We start from the raw sequence: 23,922 nt of genomic DNA on the forward strand, positions 1-23,922 counted from the left end.
TTATGCACGGACGCATTTTAAATGTGTTAACTGTTAAGTGGCCCCTGGACAGGCGGCGCCACACTGCACCTACTATGACTCATACATTCATAGTCCAGAGGCAAAACACCCCCTCTCACCCACCCCCGCTTGCAGCTACCAATACCCCCTGCATGCAGGCCTTGCCAAGATGTATTCCTGGCGTCAGTCCACGAGACTGTTTCGGGAGCCTCATATAATAAACACGCCCACACGCACGAACGCGCTTTGAATCAGCCCTCTTAATTCATTGGTCTGTTCAACTGCCATCTGCATTTTGTTTCCACCCAACAAAGCATAAAGGTCAAGGATAAAGGATAAAAAATTAGCTAGCATTCGTGCCAAGAATTTGCAATTCTATGAAGGACACGGAGGCGAGGATTATGCTTCTCTTTCTTATATTTGCTACTCACAGCAGCCAATGAAAAACGTTTTGTATGCAAATAAAACTACATTTCCCATGATGCTTGTACATACATCACATCCTGTATAGCCCAGTAAGAGCTGCTGTACCCTGTGTCTCCTCCTCTTTCTTTGCTCGAACTTATATAGTCCACACATGAATAAATCCAGTCCAATCCACAGAATATGAGTCCCAATAAACATCTTTCAACATGGAAGAACCATCTTCAAACTGGAAATATTATGTCTTTTAAGCCAGAAGAACACCTGCTCCTTCCTTTTTTACTCGAAGCTGGAAGAACCCTCTTCAAGCTGGAAAGTTTACGTCTTGTAACCCAGAAGAACACCTGCTCCTTCTTCGTTACTCGAAGCTGAAAGGAATGAGACAGGAAAACCTGTAACTTCTGCTGATACAGAGTATCAAGTACATGCGGGTGGGTAATTATTACAATACTGTAATAAACCGGGTGGGATAATCCTCGCCTCCGTGTCCTTAATAGAATTGAAAATTCTTGGCGCGAATGCTAGCTAATTTTTGATTCTATTACAGGACCGGAGGCTTCAGGTTATGCTAGTTCAACGCTTATCCACACTACTACACTCTTAAATCTCCCACTGGTACATAAAATACTGTTTAAATATTCTGAGAAAATCAATCATTAGAATTGAAACTTGTTAAACAATGAGAATCATCAAAACACGAATGATAAGTATGGTTCTTGAACAGACTGCGTCTCACCATTGATTCTGAATACCCATTCCGGCAAAAATGCCCTCAACCATCGGCTATAATAGCCTCGGACCCACATATGAAATGTCAATAATCATCAACAGTAATATGACCAATTATATGTGAAAACTTCAGATAGTAAATCCGAGAATCACTGTTGTAATCCTTCAGGAATGGGAAGAAAACCTCCAAAAATGCATTACTTCGAATTCGTGTGACCAGGCACTGTCCACATGCATTCCAGACACTGCTTAGAGCAAACTTCTTAGAGTAGATACTGTACCTGTAAAGCGCGGGCTTGCCTCGCCGTAGAAACATCTATAGGTGTAATACCTCGTAACACAGCTTGACCATATTTAATGTCCGGTCGACATACTATTATTTGTCTATTAATCAAAAGAAAAATCACTAGAATTAATCCGGGCTGGGATTTTTTCCCCATCAAAAAAGAACTCGAGAAAAGGACCCGACGCAAGTTCAGAAACTTGCCCTGGACCGAGAGAGAACTGTAGAAAAACGGCCAAAATGGCTGCTATAAGGTGAAAGCTACTGAACTCCCTGTACATTATTGGTAAATAATTCACAAACTAGAGAAATCAGTCCTCACAAGACTGCCACATGTGTACATACCAACAAAGTGACCCTCTATTGTCTAACCATATTGCGTGAGTGGAAGGACCCAGAAATACGAAATGGTCGCCCTCAGCGCGTTACAAAGACGTGGAAAGCATTGTAGGTACCGGAAACTTGATCCTAAATAAAAGCAAAGCCGGAATACATACCAGCTTGGGAAAAAACTGTACTTACCACATTGCCATGTGCAAACCCAGATCCGTGCTTACTGAAGGCAACAAGTAACCTACGAGCCGTAGCTCCCTGGTGAATCATAAAACCTTTGCCTCGATCTACATGAGTATCGCTGCATTAGAAAAAAGGAAAATTGAAAGGAAAGGCAAGGGACCGAGCCGGCCGCCGCCGATCCAAGGAGCATTGGAATACAAAATGGAGACCTCCATGCACGAAAATTGCGACCCCAGTCGCCGGAAATACTCCGAATCGGAGGGAACAAAATCCTTTCCCTCGACTTTCGTGGGAGCAGACCTACATTCTTTTCAGATGGAACTGACGTCCAACTGTAACAACTGTAACTGACAAATCAATCCTGCCCCGAAAGGATCTGTGAGGTAGAACTCAAAGGGCTTACAATTACTGACTGTCTCTCGGATGAGATGCCACCCCCAGCCATCTGAAGGTACCAAAGGCACCAGTCCATTACTGTCCTGTATGCTACAGGAGGTATTCCGCAGTAACCCAAATCTGATAATTTCGGCAGAAAGGCCTGAATCCTGGAACGAGTCCACTAAGAAGGTGCCCTATATGCCTATACCCGCTGATATTTCCCGCAGTCGAGATATTGCGCATGCTGATAGTAAGCCTCAAGAGGCCTGCACGATAAAGAACCTGAATAACAGAAAGATCGAAACTGATTGACGGTGCCCAACGCACCGCCACTTTGGCACTCACCCGATGGAACACTTGCACTGATACCATCGGAAACATATTTCTAGCGCTGTAGTTTGGGTCGTACAACAACTGAGTTGCAAAGGATTGAGATAAACCTGGAAACCTAATCTAAGAGTCACAATTGCATGAAGGTTATAACCTGACTTGTCCAGAACATCATAATTCGATGTCTGGAAGTGTGAAGGCTAAGGCCTGTGACTGTGTTAAGATAGACCTATCCCTACGTATATATACACCGCTAACTCGAAAAGTCAAATAACTTGTTACTCGGAGAGACCTAGAGTGCTGAGAGCTTGGGATAACATACCCAGCATCAACTATCAGAACCGTCACCAAAACAACCGCCAATGAAGGGAAGGAGGAGACCACTAGACGCTCTCCTGAACGCTACATGGAAGAAACTGCAGAATATGATGGGAATATATGCCAGCAAAAAAGTCTACGCATTATAGATGCAACAAATCTGTCCCAGAGGGATCTGCCACAAAAGGCCTACCTGGAACAGATGTCAGGATGCCCAACCTTGAAGGATTTGCGACTCTGGGAGGAGCTGGCGCGAGAGGCGTCCTACCGACGCCTATTGCCGAGCGTGGCTGACTACGACTAGGATATTGATTTGCAGCCTGTCTAGTCTGAATAATCCCTTGCTAGTCTAGATCCCGTCGCACGCCGAAAGGGAAATACAAAATAAAATAAAATTAAAAATAAAAATAGAATAAAACAAAATCATGCTCAAGGATTTGTGGTAGAAGAACAATGACGGGCATCAATCAAGCCCTGTAACCCTGAGTCAGGGAATGTCATACCTGGGGCCCTGTTGACCACACAAGAACTTGGAGAACCTGAGTGTCAACATAATTAGTTCAGGAGACTCATGCGCTCCGATCAATTAGTTGTCATCCTCCAATATACATCCCACCAATCACCTTCAAGGGATATCTGTATTCAATATATAGTAGTGCAAAGCACCGCGCAATGGAGGAGTAGAGGGGGAGCCAACCCTGTGCACACTAAAACAGAGAAATGAATAATGTATCGGCTCCTCAGCAAAGCTGTAGTCATTATTTCAGCCCAGTGGGCGTCGGAGTCATCATAAAATACAAGGAGCGTGTGCGCACTCCGAGGGCCAGCCTATTGTTATCGCCTGGAGGCTGGAGACATCTGCTCATATAAAGCACGAGGCAATGTGACCTCGAAACAAACAGGGGACGCGTGCGACGTGCGTAGGCCAAATCGCCAAAATGAAGCTCAAGTGGGTTACGCACACCGGAGCGTTATGACTCCATAACCGCTCTCGGCTACTAGGGAAAGCCTTTGGCGGAGAAAGCGCGAGACCGCGCAATGATCAGAACAACCCTAGGGTAGCGACAGGAATAGTGTTAATTCAGCAATGATAATCATTGAAACATCTAATCTTTGAGCCAAAATCTATACACAAAGCACCGTAACTCATTTTGTAGCGCTGTAACGCCAGCGCAGTATCGCAGCTCTTGAAGGAGCGTTTGATTCAGTGTGCGGCCAAGCCAGGTCTTGTCATGACAATCAATTGCAGGTCCAACAGGCATGTCGCAGATATCCTCTGCGTGACATTTCCACTCTCACAGGAGATCGCATTGTGGACTCTGGTGGATGAAACCAATAGCGCTAGCACGTGCACACAAACCATTACAGTACAACAACTGTAAACACTCATCCGATTAATACCAATCTTAAGTGTAATTTAATATAATTTCGTCATTGTGAAAAAACACAACCTGAAGAACCTGGAATCGAACCCTGAACCTCTTGGATAATAGACAAAATCCTTGCCCCTAGGCCACATGGACTTAGGCACGTGAGTCTGAGTGGGTCTGTAGACTCTGTCAATGGGGGAAGGTTACCAGCTACAGCGCGGTTGTGAGGACAGCGGGGCACAATTAAGCCTTATTAGGCCACCCGCGGTGAATTTACACTGCAGAAAAAAACACCGTTTAGAAAAATACATGGCGGCGTGTGCCCCCTAAAGATCTAAATGGGCCATGACAGCAGCGCGGCGCTCAGAGGCCGCAGGAGTGAAGCGAAGCCCGAACGGGCCGTTGGCGAAAACCTGAAACTCTGCTCCGGACGGGAACACATATTAATTATGGCGCTCCCAGCGGGAACCCTCTCAATCATCAGTGGGCAATCGGGAAAGTGAAAACGTGCCGGGGGGTTCCCAGATAACCACATACAATGCTTCAGTATGAGCCCCCCCACAAAATCACACCGCTCCCAGCGGGAGCTTCTGAAGCCGACAATAGCCTGAAAGCAATGGCGCCAGTGAGCGCTAATCAAAAAACATGGCATTTTACAAGGAAAAAACGTAATGGCCCCTAATAGCCAATACACATACCGAACAAAAGTATGTAACATAGCGCGATATAAGCGCAAACATAATCGACACATCACCAAGATAATTCAACAATCAATTACGATCATCACATAATGTTCAGAGCACTTAACTGTCTGCGTGAGCAGCAAAGAAAGAGGAGGAGACACAGGGTACAGCAGCTCTTACTGGGCTATACAGGATGTGATGTATGTACGAGCATCATGGGAAATGTAGTTTTATTTGCATACAAAACGTTTTTCATTGGCTGCTGTGAGTAGCAAATATAAGAAAGAGAAGCATAATCCTCGCCTCCGGTCCTGTAATAGAATCGGGCAGTGGTCTATCTACTTCAGCCATTGGTACTCATGCACCGAGACCTTTATTTCTTGCTGTATTACTTGCTCGCATGTGTACATCCGATTAAAAAATAAAGTTAACTTCAGTACCAAGACAGATGGATTTTTCCCCCAAGTTTACCTCCATGTAATTCTTGTGTTTATCGAAGCCTTCAGGGAACAGCAATGCAAAGCCAATAATCCCTTTTCTTTGCACCAATAGGAATCAAATTTCTCTTTGATGTATATGAAAACTAAATGTAGTTTCTACACCAGATCCAAGTACACCGGCCTGCTTGGAAGTACTCCTATTACTCATATTATATTCAATGTTTTTTCAATTTAAAATAATTTTATTGCAAGCATATGCAGTTTCTGGCTGTCCCCACACTCAAGAGCAAGGTTAGCACAACAGACTTTGGAAATACATGTTCAAGCAGAACAAGCATTTGCAATGCAATAGGTCTCGCATTTACGCTAGTTTAAGCTATTGGCATTGGAAATGACAATGCCTTTTATTTATGTTTTAAAAATCAAAACATAAAATAGAGCAATTGTCATTTACAATGCCAGTAGATCAAACTTGTGTAAATGCGAGACCTATTGCATTGCAAATGCTTGTTTTTGTGAAACAAGCAAGCACCAATATTTTCTATGTACATTTGTTAAAATAAAACACAATCAAATCACAGTATACTGTTCCGGAGGTTTAGTCCCAGAGACATTATCGTAACTGAACTCAGACACCCATGTGCTTTTAAGACAAGTTGCGTTCACTCACCTGAAGGTGACATGCTTCATCATTGGGCTATACTCCTCACCAGGCCGGCGCTACAATGCCTGGCGGGCACCACAAGAGGGCACTTTGTCGCAGATCTTTTATTAAGTACGCCGGATGAGCATAGTAGGACAGAGGATGTTGTGTCATTAGATGTGAGATTGGTGAAGTCTGAATATAAGATCAACCATCGAACAGTTGCTACAACATAGTTCATGTGATCTTCCTGGTCCATGTTGAGATTAAAAACAGTGGCAGAGAAATTGAGGAACTAATGGCCCCTATCACTGTGTGAAAGTGTCGATCACCTATGGACCTGCTGGTAAGCTGGAGTCTAAACTTCAGGTCAACTTTTTTCATGCCTTGTGTAGTCATGGAGCAATCTGTTGGCATTTCATCAGGACCAAATATGGGAAAATGGGTAAATGTGACCTAATCTTCTCCACAGCGTGAGGAGCTCTGTAACTCAAAGCCCTGCACCGTGCGTAGGTGATAAGGTGCCTGTTAACATCTTACTACCACAGGTGAGCGCTGCCTAACAGAGTGCACTAGTTACAGACACCCTCCTAAAATTCAGGACTTACACCCTAAAGCAAGTTGGAGTATATAATGCTAATGCTACACAATGCATTTTTATACACTTTTCTCCTAATAGAAGTCAATGAAACGTGAACACGTGATAGAAACAGTTACTAAAACAACAGTAATGAGTTGGAGGCAGGATCTTCTCTCGAGAGGAATGTGGTTAGTCCGTGAGGTGCAGATAAAAGATACACAGACAAGCTGCAGAATTCACTGTTTCTGGAAATAACACTTCTGTTTGTCAATATTCAATTTACTACAAGATGCAGGAAAGTGTGCAGATGGACATCACTAAATAAAATGGTTCTGGGCCCTAATAGAATCATATAACTTTGCAGGCATATTAAGGCGAACAGACACATCAAATTATATAAGAATATTGTAATTTGGTAATGTAATATATAAATGCACGTTGTGGCATTGATGTGTATGATGTGTAAACAATTATCGGTATTAAAGAAACCAGTATATCCAGTTATGCTTTCTCAATTCCTTCTTCCTAGAGGCCACCACTGCTGCTATCCAGCTGTATTCAGCAGTGCCTCCTGTGACCTTGAATCCTGCATTTAATACCAAAGGTCGTCAATGCTTCTAGCCAGCTATGGTTACAGGTGACACTCACACCCGACTCCCCTGCACCTGTTATTCTTTGAGCCTGCTCCAGTCAGTAGTGGACCCTTGGACCTGTAAGTAAGCCTACTAGCCAGCTCCTGTTAGTACTGGCCCCTGGGACCTGTTATCATTCTAGCCAACTTGAGTCATTAGTAGCACCTTGGGACTAGTGATCATACTAACCAGCTTCAGTCAGTATTGGCTCCCTGAAACCTATTATCCTGCTAAGTAACTCCAGTCAGTAGTGACCCCTGTTCCTTAAATCCTGCAAATATTCAAAACCAGAGGTCAACTCTACTGCCAACCAGTTCCAGTCAATATTGACATGCATTGTTACCCTGAATGTAATGAATAACAGAGGCCAGCGTTGTTGCTAGCCAACTCAGTCACCAGTGCCCGTCACATATTATCCTCAATAGGATCAATGCCCAAGGCCTGTGCAGCTGCTAACCTGCTCTAGTCAGTAGTGACCTCCCAGACCTGTTATTCTGCATATAATCAGCAAGGCTTCGGCCATAATAACACTCACCCCACATCCTTATGGTATATTAGCAATGTAATTTATTTACATCATACGGTAGGTACCGCACTATATCACACGATCCCGAAAACAAAGAAATTCAAAATTTGCCTAACCGTTCAGCACGCCACCTTGTCAAAAATGACCAAATCACACCAAGCACTATAGCCTGCCACAACACATGGCACATTCAGCCACAACATGACCAGATTCCACGGCAGGGATTTGGGGCCATTAATCCTCTGTAGGAGGCATGTGTGCTGTAGATGCACATGCTTTGCATACTCCTGCCATCTTGCGTTGGGTCCTGTTGTTTGCAAGTTGTTTCATTATTACCCTTAGATTTATATTCCGGCGTAAAAATTACCTGCACCACTTAACAAATCTCTATTCATTTCATCCCCTCTGATACTCTCACTCTTTGCTCTATTTGTTTCCAATTGTGATGGCTTACTTTCCACCTGTTTATTACTTTCCTCCACTTGCAGCATTTCTAAGGACTGAATTTTCCCATTCTCTATCATTTTTATACTATCAGCTTGATTGTTTAGGCATTTATTTTTCATAACTGCTTGTACCTCCGATAGATCCTTATTAAATAGAGGGTAGAAGGGTTTTGTTGGAGACATTTGTTTACCCTCACCTTCACAATATGATATTTGGTCATGGTTGTTTCCAGTGTTCAATCTCACTATATCTGATGCATTTGTAGTTTTTTAGGTTTTGCCTGGCGTCCGCTGCACAGCAGCGTTCGCGCAGGCGAAATCTTATGTTACAACAGTACGGCTGTTGTCCCTCCTCTCTCTTCCATTGGCTAGCCCCATAAATGGAGGCTAGCCATTGGAAGAGAGATCTGCCCGTCATTGTCGGAGCAGATTTGTGGGCGTTCCCGAGATTTTTTCCCTCTCTGCCCCTTTGTGAACGTCATTCCGGCCAAAACGCCCCAGAATCCAAACATTTCACTCCCTTGCGGCTGCAATTTTGCTGCTCGAGCAGCGTCTTAACAGAACATGAGGTAATTCTCTGCCCCCCCCCTGTTTGTGCCGTTCTTTTATCTGCTCTTACTTAATTCCTACTAATCTTTCATTCACCTCTTCATTGCCGATACCCGTCCCATCTGCTATGTGTCTCTCTCGATCTCTGCTCTCAGGCCTCATCTGCCCCCGTCTCCCTTTGTTTTTGTTGACTCTCGCTTTCCTTCTGTCTGGGCTCTGTCTCTTCCCCTGGCCTTCCCTGTCTCCGCTCTCAGCACTCCTCTGTCCCTGCTGTCCGTCTCCTCTCTCTCTCTGCTCCTAGCCTCCCTCTCCCCTGGCCCTGCTCTCCTCTCTACTGCCCAGCACCCTCCTCCCACTCTCTGTTATGGAGACATTAAACGTGCCATTTGACCTATAACTCCGCACAAGGCTAATCTACTGACAGCCCCACAGGATGCTCGAGCCAGCGCTTGAAGTTTGCTAACCTAGTTTTAAATTTTGCTTTACAGTTTGTTGGCAAGCTTGTGCTTTTATTTGCGTGCAGATTAGCAAGCAAGCTGGGTGTGCCCGTACCGTTTTAACACTTCCCTCCACTCTTCTGCTCATCTCTGCTCTCCTCAATGATTGGTGTATACGTAAAATCAGGCAGCAGATCCCTGAGTTCTGAGGAATGATTGAAGCGTGCAATGTCGTACCATAGATGCGTCCATTCCTCATCGGAAATAAAACAGTGAATTAAGTCTTCCCACTTAAACATATACCGGGGGCGTGGGGAAAGCACTGTTTTAAGGAGGAAGCTATAGATAAATGAGATCACCCCTTTCATGTTAGCAGTCTTGGTGAGAAAGGCCTCAAATTTTGTGAGAGGTCGAGGAGCAGCCTCCCGTATCTGAGGTGTGAGGGCCCAGAGTATCAATTGGATATACTGATATCTTTCCGTGTTCTTCCATTCAAAGTCCCTTTGACATTGATCAAAAGTAAGGGGATCAAAATTGTGGAACAAATGTATTAGAGACAAGCAGCCTCCCCTTCTCCAGGCATCAAATGGTCCCTCATGTTGGGCCGGGGGGAAAGCTGGAGGGAAATGGATTGGAGTGAATGGGGATGGAAAAGAAGTCCACCTGTCGTCGCCCGAAATTGAGTCCCATACTTTAAGAGTGGTGCGTGTGAGGCAGCTAAGGTCACCCTGGCAGCCGCCTGGAAGAGAGGGGAGGCTCCAGCTATTTCCCTATGGCACTCGCGTCTTTGGAGACTGCTTAGTCTAGAACGTATGGCTGATATTTTCAGGGATAATTATAAGAATTTCGAATTTAAATGGGGCCCCCTTGTCTCCTTCCTCTCCCAGGGCCGTCCGTCTGCGGTGTGTCCCTCCACCATCAGAGCCCGCCATCTCTTCCAGTTTCCCAGTGTCGACCAACCTCTCGTTAGTATGAACACACAGCCACCATGGGTGGGGGTGGATTTTTTTTGTGTTTTTTTTCTTTGTTCCTTGTTAGATTCATAATTACTTATCCCATGTTAGGATGAGTTTGTCCACGCTTTTTGGCTATTCTGCATACAACACCCCGGTGGAGCAACCTGGAGAAATTACCGTTACAGAAGGCTGTTAAGTTTTCTTTAGACTTATCTGCTGGCTTAGCAAAGTTGCATGATCTTCTTCTTTTTTTTCTTTTTTATCTCTCTGTCTCAGCTCTGGGGACTTAGAAGCTGTATCTTTCATTTGGCTCATCTAATAAGAGAAGGAGCTGGTTTATATTGATCAATGCACTTTGTCCACCTGTTATAATTCTGTTGAAGCTTTCTGATCCCCTGCGTGGGACCAAGTGATGATGTAATTGTTGCCTGTGGACTGTGGAAAAAAAATTAATGAACACATTTTTGACATAAATCAGGTGGCAGGCCAAGGCTCCTCTGTGCCTTGCAGCAGCCGCCGCACGAGCAGCACCACAAGCGACTTAGCACCTGTTATTCTTTGAGCCTGCTCCAGTCAGTAGTGGCCCCTTGGACCTGTAAGTAAGCCTACTAGCCAGCTCCTGTTAGTACTGGCCCCTGTGACCTGTTATCATTCTAGCCAACTTGAGTCATTAGTAGCACCTTGGGACTAGTGATCATACTAACCCTATGTGCGTCTTTTCAGTCTAATTTTTCTGTCTGGAAAAAGATTGTGTCCTGGTTTTCTGCACCCAGTAAATCCAGGTGCAGAAAAACCTAGCAACTGATAATCAGGTGGAATAAAATGAACACATGAAAGTACGCCTTAATTTCATTGCCCTTGATTCATACTCTGGACCATAGTTGAGGGATAGGTCTAGGCATAGTCCTCGCAGCACACAATTGATTTGCTTGAGGCAGAGGCCAGAGCTCAAAAGTCAGGAAGCCAGATACAAGTAGGTGGTAACTCAGGGCAGGGGAAAACGCCTGTTGTCCGTGGAGGAGTCATTCCCTTCCCAGAAATCTGCATTACAAATTAATTAATAGCATATATTTTTTTAATATCTGTTTGGTGCCAGTCCATATGACTTTCATATCTGCCTTTGGGATTCTATGTTGCAACTCCATAGGGTACATGTATCCTTTGTGAGCTTAATAAAATGTTGAAACTTCTACAAAACCTCACTCCTACATCCAAGTACTCTCATGCTACCATTCTACACTCTGCTCTGTCTGAAAAACAGCTCAGCATATTCAAAATTCTGCATTGATTTGGCTTGTAAATTATATTTTTGGAAATGTACATGTGTTAACTATTTAATTTTAATACTATAGGTAATTGAAATTACTGACGAAGAAAGCAAGATTTAGCACTAAGCAACTGAGTGTCAGTGCCATAAGAAGGATTATTTTGAAAAACTGAAGGACATCCAGCATTCTACGTTTAAACAATTTCCAAAAATCTAAGTGTGGCGAGGAAAGTATTATACCTGTAAGTGAAGTCTCAAATTTTGTATTTCATTAACCCAGAGAAAAGCCATATCTGTGCACACAGCATCAGAAATAATGTAGAAAGACCGCTTCAGCATCCTCATCTGAAATATTATCAGAAAGACAAACTGCCTCAGCATGACAGAATAACGTTCATCTAAAGCATCATGCTTCTAGAGAGGAAGCACACACTACATAAAAGAAAGTTACAACTAAAGGTTTCTTCTGGATACCATCAAAGAAAAGACGCTGAAAGAAGACTCCGAAGCTGACACATTAACAACCAAAAGATTGGAAAATCACCTTTGTTCAACAACCGTTTTTAACCAGTTACGCAAGTTTGAGACTATCTGCCTCGGGATATAACACCTTGACCCATTCTGCTCACTCTTGCGAAAACCTTAAAAATTCACCACTATATTGTGTTAATGACCATCTCAGATTGTTTCCTTTTTATTGTGTACTGTTCTGTAAATCTATGTAAATCGCCTCAACATTATCTGTTGTGCAGGAGTGATATGTAAAACTGTTAAATATAAAAATGGATTAATGGAGCACCGTTGCGCTATAGCTAATGTAAATAAATCCTCATCCTCAGAACTACAAACCTAAAACTTACCCCAAACATAGAACGGGTAGAAGGAACTGATGTTCTGCGACTAATGATCCACAATAGTACTGTGCCGTTCTAACGCCCTCAGTTACTGCCATTACCTCAGTGCAAAAAGGTACTTATCAGTTTAATCATTAAATATCAGACTAACACCTTATTACTGCATTGCTAAGAACCTATACAAATAGATTTGAGAAAAACTTCAGTCACAAATTAAGTTACTGCCGGAGAGGCTATTACCTAAAGACTATTATCTGCTAGAAAAATGTCAACAGGTGTTACAGGACTGCTTCCCGACATTTTTTGCTCAATTCGAGTGTTGAGAAGATTACACAAATTTTGTTTTAGAAATAAGTGCTGAACATTATCTAAACAAGCCTGACTCTAAAATTGAGGCAAAATAACCGAAGTTAGGGAAAAAAGTTACCTGTGCCCAAAAAGATACAGCCATAAATCTTATCTCTCAGAATTTGACAGAATGCACACAGGGGATAACCACTCTCAGTGCAAAGTATGACAAAAAGTTTCAGGCGTAAATCTTATCTCACTGAGCATATGAGAATCCACACTGGGGGAAAACACTCTCCGTGCAAAGTATGCCAAAAAAGTTTCAGGCGTAAATCTTATCTCACTGAGCATATGAGAATCCACACTGGGGAAAAACCTTTTCAGTGCTCTGAATGCTAGAAAAGGTTTAGTATCAAACCGAGTCTATATCGACATGAATTAACCCACTCTGTGGAAAAACGTTATCAGTGCTCTGAATGCCCAAAACATTTCAAACATAAATCACTTCTACCTGCACATGTGAGATTCCACACTGGGGAAAAACCTTATCAGTGCTCTGAATGCCAGAGATGTTTCAGTGACAAAATGAGACTCACTAAACATACAAGGACCCGCTCTTGGGTAAAACGTTATCGGTGCATTGAATGCGACAAATGTTTCAGTGAAAAAAGCAGTCTCACTGTGCATATAAGAACCCACACTGGGGAAAAACCTTATCAGTGCTCTGAATGCCACATATGTTTCAGTACAAAAAGCAGTCTCACTCAGCATATAAGAATCCACACTGGGGAAAAACCTTATCAGTGCTCTGAATGCCAGATATGTTTCAGTCAAAAAAGCAATCTCACTGAGCATATAAGAATCCACACTGGGGAAAAACCTTATCAGTGCTCTGAATGCCACATATGTTTCAGTACAAAAAGCAGTCTCACTCAGCATATAAGAATCCACACTGGGGAAAAACCTTATCAGTGCTCTGAATGCCAGATATGTTTCAGTCAAAAAAGCAGTCTCACTGAGCATATAAGAATCCACACTGGGGAAAAACCTTATCAGTGCTCCGAATGCCAGATATGTTTCAGTGTAAAAAGCTGTCTCACTCAGCATATAAGAACCCACACTGAGGAAAAACCTTATCAGTGCTCCGAATGCCAAAAATGTTTCAGACAAAAATCTCATCTCACTGAACATGTGAAAATCCACACTGGAGAAAAAAAATTATCAGTGCTCTAAATGTCAGAAAAGATTCAGAGGTAGAGATGGTTACAAGCGCCATAAGAAAACACACCATCAAAATAATCAGTTCTCCGAATGCCAGAAAAGCATACATTCTAAACTCAATCTCATTCTACATGAGCAGACGCACACAGGGGAAAAACATTACCAATTTCTGTGAATGCCAGAAATTCCTATTTGATAGGCACAGCCTCACTAACCATAAGCGACTCCATACTGATGAAAAACCTTATGAGTGCTCTGAATGCCAGAAAAGCTGCAGAAAAAAATGCTATTTCACCATGAGAAACTCCACACTAGAGAAAATCCTTATGCCATAAAAGGTTGAATCTGAAAGACAGTGTTATGCTTTATGTGCGATGTCACTCTGGGGAAAAACCTTATGATTGCTCAAAATGCAAGCAATGTTTTGGGTACAAATTACTTCTCACTTGACATTAAGCATGGGCGAATTTTGCGAATCTCGCATTCGCGAATTTTGCGGATTTGCGAACTTGCAATCCGCAAAATCTGCGAATTCTCGCGAATTTGCGGATTTTTTTTTTGTGTGTGTTTGCGCGGGTTTCTGCCAGTTCGCGAGGGTTTTGTACAATTTCGCATACGCGAACTTACCTGTCGGGTCGCAAGTTTTGCGAACTTGTTGTTTCTACGTGTCCAGCCTGTTTGGGACACTCTTCTTCATCACTGCCACTCTCTGTCACCACTGCCACTCTCTGACTACTCATGCCACCCTCTGGCCTACCCATGCCACCCTCTGTTTCATCACAGCACCCTCTGGTTGTCCAGTGTACATTATTGTGGCAAAGCAAAGCACACCTTCCCTGCCTCAAGTGACCTGAATTAATTTGGGGCTGATTAATGTGTCACAGAATATTTTTTTAGCTGGCACCTGCTTCCTTAGTGCTTCCTGATTAGTGATCTTTTGCACTTGCTAAGTGCTTTCATTGTTGCAAAATTAGTTACAACACCTGCCCTGCCCCAACTGACAATAATGAATTAGGGGCTGATTAATGTGTCACTGGATTTGAACTTCCAGCCTGGCTCCTGCTTGTCTGCCTTAGCTGTAATTCAGGACCTTTGTGTAACTATTCTGAGGGTCAGAGCAGGGTCACATAATAGTTGCAAGTAGGCAACTGAACTCTGGAGGGGCCCCTCAGGAAGCACTACAGGAAATGGCTACTAATAATGAGCTTGAACTTTTGAACCTGGTAAGTAGTTTCAGTTTTGCTAAGATCGTATTTCTGCAATTTAGCGCTTATTCGCGGGGCGCGAAGTTGAACTGGGAAGCCGCGAACTCACGCGAACAGTGCGAGCAAGCCATAAAATCCGCTGCTCGCGGATTTGCGGATTTTGCGGGAAATTCGCGAATCTCGCGGTTTGCGAATTTAACAAAAATCCGCAAAATCCGCGAGCGGAACGGATTTTCCGCCCATACTTACTTGACATGAGCGAACTCACACGGGGGAAAAAAGCCTTATGTGTGTTCTGAATGTTAGATAAGGTTTAGTCTTGAATACAATGTCATTTCACATGAAAGAATTCACACTGGACTAAAGCCATATACAGGAGGGGAAAGCCAGAAACGTTATACTCAGAAAGTAGATATCACTAAACATGAGAAATGCATCCACACCAGGTGAAAAGTAAGGCGTATCTTGAGTTGCAGAAAAGCTTCTAACAACCTGACTTTACATGAGAGAGCACATATTGTAGTTGCAATAGAATTCATCAAGAAACTCTTGCAGGATAACTTAGGCTGCCCGCATGCAACCTCCAAAGAAATTTCAGGCCTGGAAATATTTTTCATTGAAACAGAATCCACAATTTGAGTATCTGAAAGTTACAAAACTCTCAAGGTCTTTACTTTACACAGACAAGTGTTAGTGCTTGCAAAAATCAACTAATTGCCCAAAAAATTACAATAATAATGTCTTAAATTTTACTCCACCAAAAAGGTTTCTACTCACCCTTGTTTCTTAACATATGACTGATATCTATTTTTTCATGATAAGATTAAGCTTATGCAGAGTTCCTCAGTGAGGAACTCCGCAAAGTGACAAAAAAACTCTGGTGGTCTACGCGGAGTTCCGCAAGCAGCGGAGTGCGTAAGGGTCATGCAGTTTGTGGTCATTTCATCCCATGTCGGAGGATCATTTGGCCCTTCTCTTCCAGGAAGTTATGGATCTCTTTGTCAAACGCGTCCCTGTGCCAGAAGTAGGTCGGGGTTGCTACTCCCACTACTTCTTGGTACCCAAGAAGGACAAAGGCCTGCATCCTAGCTTAGTCCTCAGGGACATCAACCGCTTTCTCCGAAAGGAGAACTTCAAGTTGTTAACCTTGGCTCAGGTCTTATCTGCCTTCGACCCTGGAGATTTGATGGTAGCGTTGGACTTGCAGGACACTTACTTTCACATCCCCGTCTTGCCTGCTCACAGGGATTACCTACGGTTCACGGTAGGCCACGCGCATTTTCAGTTTACCACGCTCCCCCTTGGACCTTACCAGCCCACCTCCTCCCCCGGGTGTTTACGAAAGTGATGGCGGTGGTCGCAGCTCATCTGCGCAGATCAGGGGTTCCAGTCTTCCCCTATCTCGACGACTGGCTGTTGAAGGCTCCCACCTCCAGACTACGACAGACTTCCTGCATTTGCTGGGGTACTCAGTTAACGTGCTGAAGTCGCACCTGATTCCATCCGATATGCTCCTCTTCATTGGAGCGGTTCTGGACACAGCACAGTTTTGGGTCTATCCTCCCTAGCAGCAAGTCCAGTATATTGGGGCTATGATACCGATGTTTCAGCCTCCATCCCGGTGTTCTGTGAGAATGACCCTGATGCTGCTGGGCCTCATGGCCTCCTGCATCCTGCTGGTGCATCATGCCAGATGGCATATACGTGCTCTGCAGTGGGACCTGAAGTTTCAGTGGGCGCAGCACCAGGGGAATCTTTCCGATGATGTTCAGATTTCAGAGGGGACTGCAAGTCAGTTGCAGTGGTGGTTCACGAACCAGGATTGGGTCAACAGCAGATCCCTCTACCTTCCCTAACCTGAGTTCACAGTAGTGACGGATGCGTCACCCCTGGGTTGGGGCAGCCATATGGGAATGGTGGAGATCAAAGACCTCTGGTCTCTGGCGGAGTCCAGGCACCACATCAACCCTCTGGAGCTCCAGGCGATTCGTCTTGCACTGAAGGCATTCCTTCTTTCTGTCAAAGGAAGAGTGGTGCAGGTGTTCACGGACAACACCACCGCCATGTGGTACTGCAACAAACAGGGCAGGGTGGGGTCGTGGACCGTATGTCAAGAGGCTCTTCGCCTTTGGACATGGCTGGAACATCAGGGCATATCTCTGGTGGTTCAACACTTAACAGGTTCACTGAACGCAAGGACGGACAAACTCAGCCGCCAGTGCACGATGGATCAAAATGGAATCTTCACTCGAAGGTCGTGCTAGGTCTCTTTCAGTAGTGGGGAGAGCCTTGGTTAGATCTATTCGCCATCGAAGAGAACGCTCAATGTCAGCAGTTCTGCGTGTTAGAGTTTCCAAAGAGGCTCTCGCTCGGCGACCCTTTTCGTGGCGAGTGGAGTTGCGGCCTCCTGTACCACTTCTGCCAAGATTGCTGAAGAAGATCAAACACGATCAGTCCCAAGTCTGGTACCCCGAGCTCTTGGATTTCTGAAGTGCATTACTCATCTCTTTCCTCCTTCATCTTTCGTAATACCCTAGTGGGAGTTGACCTCACTTATCTTATGTGTGCTCCCTTTGAGCGCCTACATAATTGTCCTCTTCGCCTCCTTAGAAGACTGCTTTTTTGCTTGCCATCACCTCTGCTTGCAGGATGAGTGAGCTTCAGGCTTATCTTCAAGACCTCCCTTTCTTGCTGTCCATCCGAACAAAGTAGTCCTCCGTGTAAGCCCTCTTTTCTGCCCAAAGTGATTGCCTCTTTCCACATAGGTCTGACCATCAGATTACCTACCTTCTTCCCACCTCTGCTGTGTTTTTCTCTGCCAGGCGCACAACATATAGACTGTTCACACACTTTCTGTAGTATGCATTGTTCTGGGCAGATAAACTCTAATCCCCACTCTACTTCTATCCTCGTGTTAGTGCAGCCCGATGTAAACAGTAATTGTAATGTATTTAGATTTACATAACACTTACTACCCCATACGAACTTTAAAGCGCTTTTTCGGCGAGTAGCACACCACTCTAGGATCCAAAAATGATTAGTGGTGAATTAGTATAGGGAAATATAAAATGTATATGAGAGCTGGACATGTTGGTCGGTTAGTTGGATTAAGAAAGATTGTGGGGGGGATAGAAGAGGGAAGGTTTTGCATTTATATAGCGCTTGCTACCCCTGATGAAGTGTTGAAGTGCTTTTCGGCGAGTAGCATGCTACTCCAGATCCCAAAAAGATGAACAGACAGATCAATTATGGTGGGGAGGTTGTTTTATTGTATACACACAACTGTACACAAATTAATAAAATTCCGTTGTAAAGTTGTATCCAAGAGGCAAGTATAGTCTCTGATAATAATGTATACAATACTGATAAGTTTTAAGTTGGCTTGCCATCAAGACTGATGCCCCGTAATGTTGATGCAAAATCATCTGTGCTGGAGTATCTTAGACTCTTGTTGAATTGTACCATCCACCTTGTAGGTACTGCTATTTGTATCAGGTTCACGTTGAAGGCAGACACAAACGCCAAAATTGTGCACTATTTATATTAAGCATAATGTAAGTGAGCAGATGACAGTAAGCACTGTACAATTAGGTGCTTAGAAGTAGAGTGACATAGAGGGCAATAAGCACTCACTAAATCTTTTTTATTATTATTAACAGTCCTCATAAGACCATACAATTCAATACGATGTACAAATAGCCCATTGGGGAACAGTTCAGGCATCATCTGGGGATTACACATCCGAGAAACCCAAGTATCTTTCATGAATACAAATTGACTACTCCTCCAAGGACTGCACTGTATTATTGACACAGGGGAAAAGGCAAACAAGCAGTCAGGAGGCACACTGATTGTATACCCCCCACCTGACAGGATGGTGACAGACCCCAACCACCTGCAGGGGAAACGTGCCACATTCACTTAATAGCTGCCAGACGCTTTACTATGTAAGTATACTGGTGGTTTACAACTGCGCCTACGTTGGGGCACCACATGTTTTTTTCCAGCATAATCGGGTGTGCTCCCCCCTGTGTGGGATGATAGCACCCACTGAAAACTGCACCGTTGTGTAGTCTGGGACAGTGCACCTTCCATGTAATTCTGAACTGGGCCTTTAAATACGGTACTATTTTGTGTGCCTATTTAATTCAGGTATACAAAGAATGTGGTACTACTTGTATACTAGGGTAGGACAAGGAAGATTGAATTTCTATGGTGGCAAAAATGTTTTTGTCAGAGTGCTTTATGCCCTAAATACTCTCCCATACCCTGAACATAATGAGATTATGTAGAATACACCTCTGCGTGCCTAATGCTGCCATTTGTATTTCAAGACAGTGATTAATGTGGCTTTATCAAGTTCAAAGCCATTAGGCGTTTCCGACCTGTCTGATACTTGCATATGGAAAAGATGGGTCATTTGAACCTAAAGATAGATAAACATATTCATAGGTCACGATTTATGTCTGCATCTAATATAAAACTGTAAATTAGGAGAGGTGATAAGTGAGAAGTTAAAGGCAGCCGCTAATCGAGCTGCATTTGTACATAGGCCTTCCTATATTATGATTTCTATTCCTGCTTCAGTCTTTAATTGTAATGAATACTTTAATACCCAGGCATGAAGTCATCGTCGAGCTGTTTAGATAATCCACCTGTCTTGCCACTTCTTCCCCACTGCATCCTTAACCAGTGGCCTAGCCAGTGTGCCCTGGGCCCCAAGGCAAGAAAGGAAATGTGACCTCTGCCGTTTATTTGGGCTGTGGAAAACAGCAATAATCATTGTTCTGTGGGCCCCTCCGGCCTTTGTTTGTACTGTGACAAACAGCAGTTATCAGGGTTCAGTGGGTCTTTAAGGTACCTGGGACCTGGTGCCACTGCACCTGCTGCACCAATGGGAAGCTAAGCCCCTGCCCTTAACAGCTTCTATTCTAGCCCCACTGGAGAACCGAAACAGCCAAGTACTGATCTGGCCATATATGCAGGCATGCAGCCGCCTCTTCCATTGAAGGGATTTAAGTCGCATGAAAGCAGCATGCGGGAAACAACCATTATCTGAGGCAAAGTCAACCAAAACCTCTTCTGTTCCAACCTGAATCCATTTAAAACCAGGGACGAAGAAACGGTTAATCGTCTTCTCTTGCTTATCAAAAGGGTAAAACAGATTCATCTAACATTACAGTGTACCACATTAAAAAAATAGTGATTCTGTTTACAAATTAAAACTAGCATGCATAAAGAAAGGGGAGCCTTTGACCAAAATAGCCATTTTCCCTACCCATACTTCTAACACATCTTTTACGAAAAAAATGTTAACTACATTGTCATCTCCAAATAGTCATTAGCGCCTACTCATAAGCAAATGACATTTAGGATTCTCTTTCACTTCAAGCTTTCAAAAGTATATTGATATTAAAGCAGTATTGAATTTTTTGACATTGTGTACATTATATGACACGCCATAGAAAAAAGGAGTTCTTTATATATACTAAACCTCCAGAAACATTTGATTAACCAGTTATAAAGTCACATCTAGCTTAGTTAGTTTAGTCTTCTTTTTAAGAGAAATTATTTCACATTGTTACTGGATCTGCATGGCTAAACACTTATTAGGTCCCAAAGGCGAGACCTATTGGCTATGCCAATGCTTGTTATTGATTAAGTACAATGAGCGGCAGCGCTTTTGATTAGGTCCCGAAGAAAGCCGCAAGCACCTCTTTGGAGGGTTCATAGGCTGAAACATGTTGACCTCTTATTAACTTTCACTCTGCTGCCCCCACTACCCTGAGCTCATTTTTGTGGTATTTCGTATACCATTCTCTAAAACAAAACATGCCTGAACTCCTCCCTCTCAGTGAGGGGGCTGGACCCTGTACTGTAACTAGGTATAACGGTGGGAGGAGGTTCTGAATGAGGAAGCATGCCAACTATGGTGGGTGAGGGAAATCTTCCCTTTAAAGGGATATTCATCTTAGCTAGGTTTTCATTTGCCACAGTAATCCTCATAGACCCAAGGGTTTCTTGATTGTGGTGGAAATACATTTTTACCCCTTCATTGTACGTTCAAGCACAGACCATTGCATGAAATGTTGTGATCAATGTAGGAAAAATACTCTTTGCACTGAGAAAATGTGTTAAAATAACGGAAAGTTGATAATTGCATTAATACCTTCTCATACCTGGATTTATCTAGAAGAGAAGTCTGTTAATTCAAGCAGATTTTTAATACCACACGGTATAAGAAATTAGGGGATCTTTATCTGATATCTTTATCAGTAAATTATCTGAAATTATTGCACATATACTTTTGCAAGTATTATTTCTAAAGATAAAGGAAATTCTATATCTGTCCTTTCTAAACTAACTCCAGTGTGTTTTAACTACAATAACCACCTCTCTCAAAGCAATATTGTGCTTGGTTTAGTGAGAAAGCTAAATGACCTAGGAGAAACCAGGACTGTGCGTCAGTATTTTTCTTAGGAAGCTTTAGGTTAGAGAGTGAAAACACTTTTTAGAATGCCCCAAGAATTGTGATAAAGATATTTCAATATGTTTGACAAAAAGAATAGGTACATTTCATGACACTATGGAAATGGGAAATAAAATAATAGAAACAAATATTTACACCACATGACAAAAACATTAGAGACTACATTTCAATAATATATAGGAAATACTGAGGTTCATGTATTAATAATCCATTTGGTAAAACAGGTTGCTTGTGGAGTCAGCACACTACTGTGTCTGTGATGGCTTTTAAATAAAGGCATTTTTAATGCACCCCATTTTACTTTCAGATTCACAAATTTACCCTTGGGTTACTACCTCCTGTTACTGTTTTTCAGCCCACGTATGGTTTCAAAGCTTAATGCATACCTTAAGGATGTATTCCGTATTTAGAAGGGACACTATTAATATTCCCCTTCCAAATTCTTAATTGTTAAATGGGCTTAGTACATTTCAAAAAGCGGTTTAGCATTTGCAAACTCTGTGAATTACCGAACCAGTGGATTTTTGAACAATAAAACCCTTGGTACATGAGTCAATTGTTCTCAATTCCCTCCAAATTAAGTTTGCTAATAATGTTAGTTGAATGATAACCGGTGCACGTACCTATTTAGTGTTAGTGTTGCTTCAGATCAAATAAAAACCATCACACATAACTCTTACACAATACTTAAAGACAGAATTTGTGACATCCAGCTTTAATGTTTTCTTAAATATATTTGCAAATGTTGTCACTTAAACAGGAAAGCATCTAAACCCGTCTCTGGACATAAAATAGGTTGTAATAATAATCTTTCGATACATTTTTTGAGTTCCAGGAACAATGTGTGTTATCTGTGTTTACTCTAAACCACTATAATAAACATTTTCAATGCTTTTCTATTTGATCTGTTTGTACTGGTTTCTATTGCAGACAATAATCTAGATTTAGACCAAGGATCTATTCCACCCATGGCTTTTAAAACCTATTTATCATTGATCTCTTTTAGTGATATCGCAATTAAAACTGTAATAGAACTGATATGAGAGATGGACCTTCAAAGTCAATTTATTGAACAAACTATGGAATTAAAATCTGAATAGATTAGATCCACAAGCATTGCCTGACCACTGTATTTTACATCAATAGATTACTAATCAGCACATGTTGTCTAAGTACAATTCACTCATCTTCAATTTTTCACGGAGCTCATGCTGTGTCTGTGTGAATTCTTTTAAAATATGACATTTAAATGTTCAAAAGTTTAAGAATTCTAGTTTCAAGCCTGGTCAAACCTTAATGAATGCTATACCTAAAGATACCCTTCTGTTCCTACATTTCATTGTGCACCATGATTCAGAAATAGCATGTTTTTTATTTCGGAGGTAAAATTCTAAACATATTTATTGTTGTTGCCATCTGAAACATGATCACTAATTGGGAAGATAACAACAAGTGGTCCGGTGATGCTTGCTGGAATGGGAAGTGTTTAATCAAAAGGTGGATTGAATTCAAGTTTAGGTGACAATTTTACAAAAGTGTATGGATTTTGTATATATTTAAAATTGTTGATCTCTAAAAAGGCTTGAATCAAAAAATCGAATTGAAATTCAAGTTTATCATTTTAATCCTATTGTTAGAAAAGATGTAATTTTGAACCCCATGAGGTGGTTCCTTTCCAGAAAGCATTCAGGTTGTAATCATGAGTCAAATAATGCTGAGAATGTTAAAATATTCAAATTGAATGCTAATTACACATGAAATGTTCATTGTTCAATATATTTCTCTTAGTATTTTAATGTGAGGACTTTATTGCTTAAGGAAAATAATTAGTATTTGTTTTTCTATATGTAGCAAGCATTACATTAATGAAACCACTGTATCCCACCTTCTTTCTTTCCTTTCCTGTTCTTTATGAACGTTTCTATTGTTGAACTTTAAAGACTGCCCGAAATTAAGAATTGTGCTGTTCCTAACTTTGCTAAGTTACAGTTTGTTGATTTTTATGTACAACTTTCGTCTCTTATGTGTATGGCAACTGATGTTCTGTTTTGCTTTAATAATCAGCTTATGTTTATTAGGTTTTATTATTCAATAAAATGTTTCAAACACAACAAATGGTAGTTGATATGTGTTTACAACTGCAGCATTTTTATTGTATGGGCACTTTCAAAGGGGCCAAAAAATATTGTCTGCGGGTTGACGGAGTACCACATTGGCATCAGCAGGCAGAGTTTTGGGCAGGTGATTGGGGGTATATGTAAGGTTGGAGTAGGGGGAACAACGCATGTACATTGTGTGGACTGTGACTCCTTGAGTTATTGTGAGGGATACCATGCTACCCTGTAAATGAATCCCCTA

At 42.4% G+C, this 23,922-nt stretch overlaps 1 protein-coding gene across 1 annotated transcript in view; it reads left to right on the forward strand.

The window, feature by feature from the left end:
- The window catches only part of LOC147737208 (uncharacterized), a 61,319-nt gene extending 37,653 nt beyond the window's left edge, over positions 1 to 23,666 (forward strand). Inside the window, exon 4 of the mRNA XM_086919261.1 lies at positions 11,592 to 23,666. Within this exon, the coding sequence (XP_086775387.1) occupies positions 13,234 to 13,881 (648 nt within the window). The 5' untranslated portion in view covers positions 11,592 to 13,233 and the 3' untranslated portion in view covers positions 13,882 to 23,666. The remainder of the gene's footprint in view (positions 1 to 11,591) is intronic.
- Positions 23,667 to 23,922: the final 256 nt, after the last annotated feature.

The sequence above is a fragment of the Lissotriton vulgaris genome, chromosome 1_1 (assembly GCF_964263255.1).
Source record: "Lissotriton vulgaris chromosome 1_1, aLisVul1.2, whole genome shotgun sequence".
NCBI classification, from domain to species: domain Eukaryota; kingdom Metazoa; phylum Chordata; class Amphibia; order Caudata; family Salamandridae; genus Lissotriton; species Lissotriton vulgaris.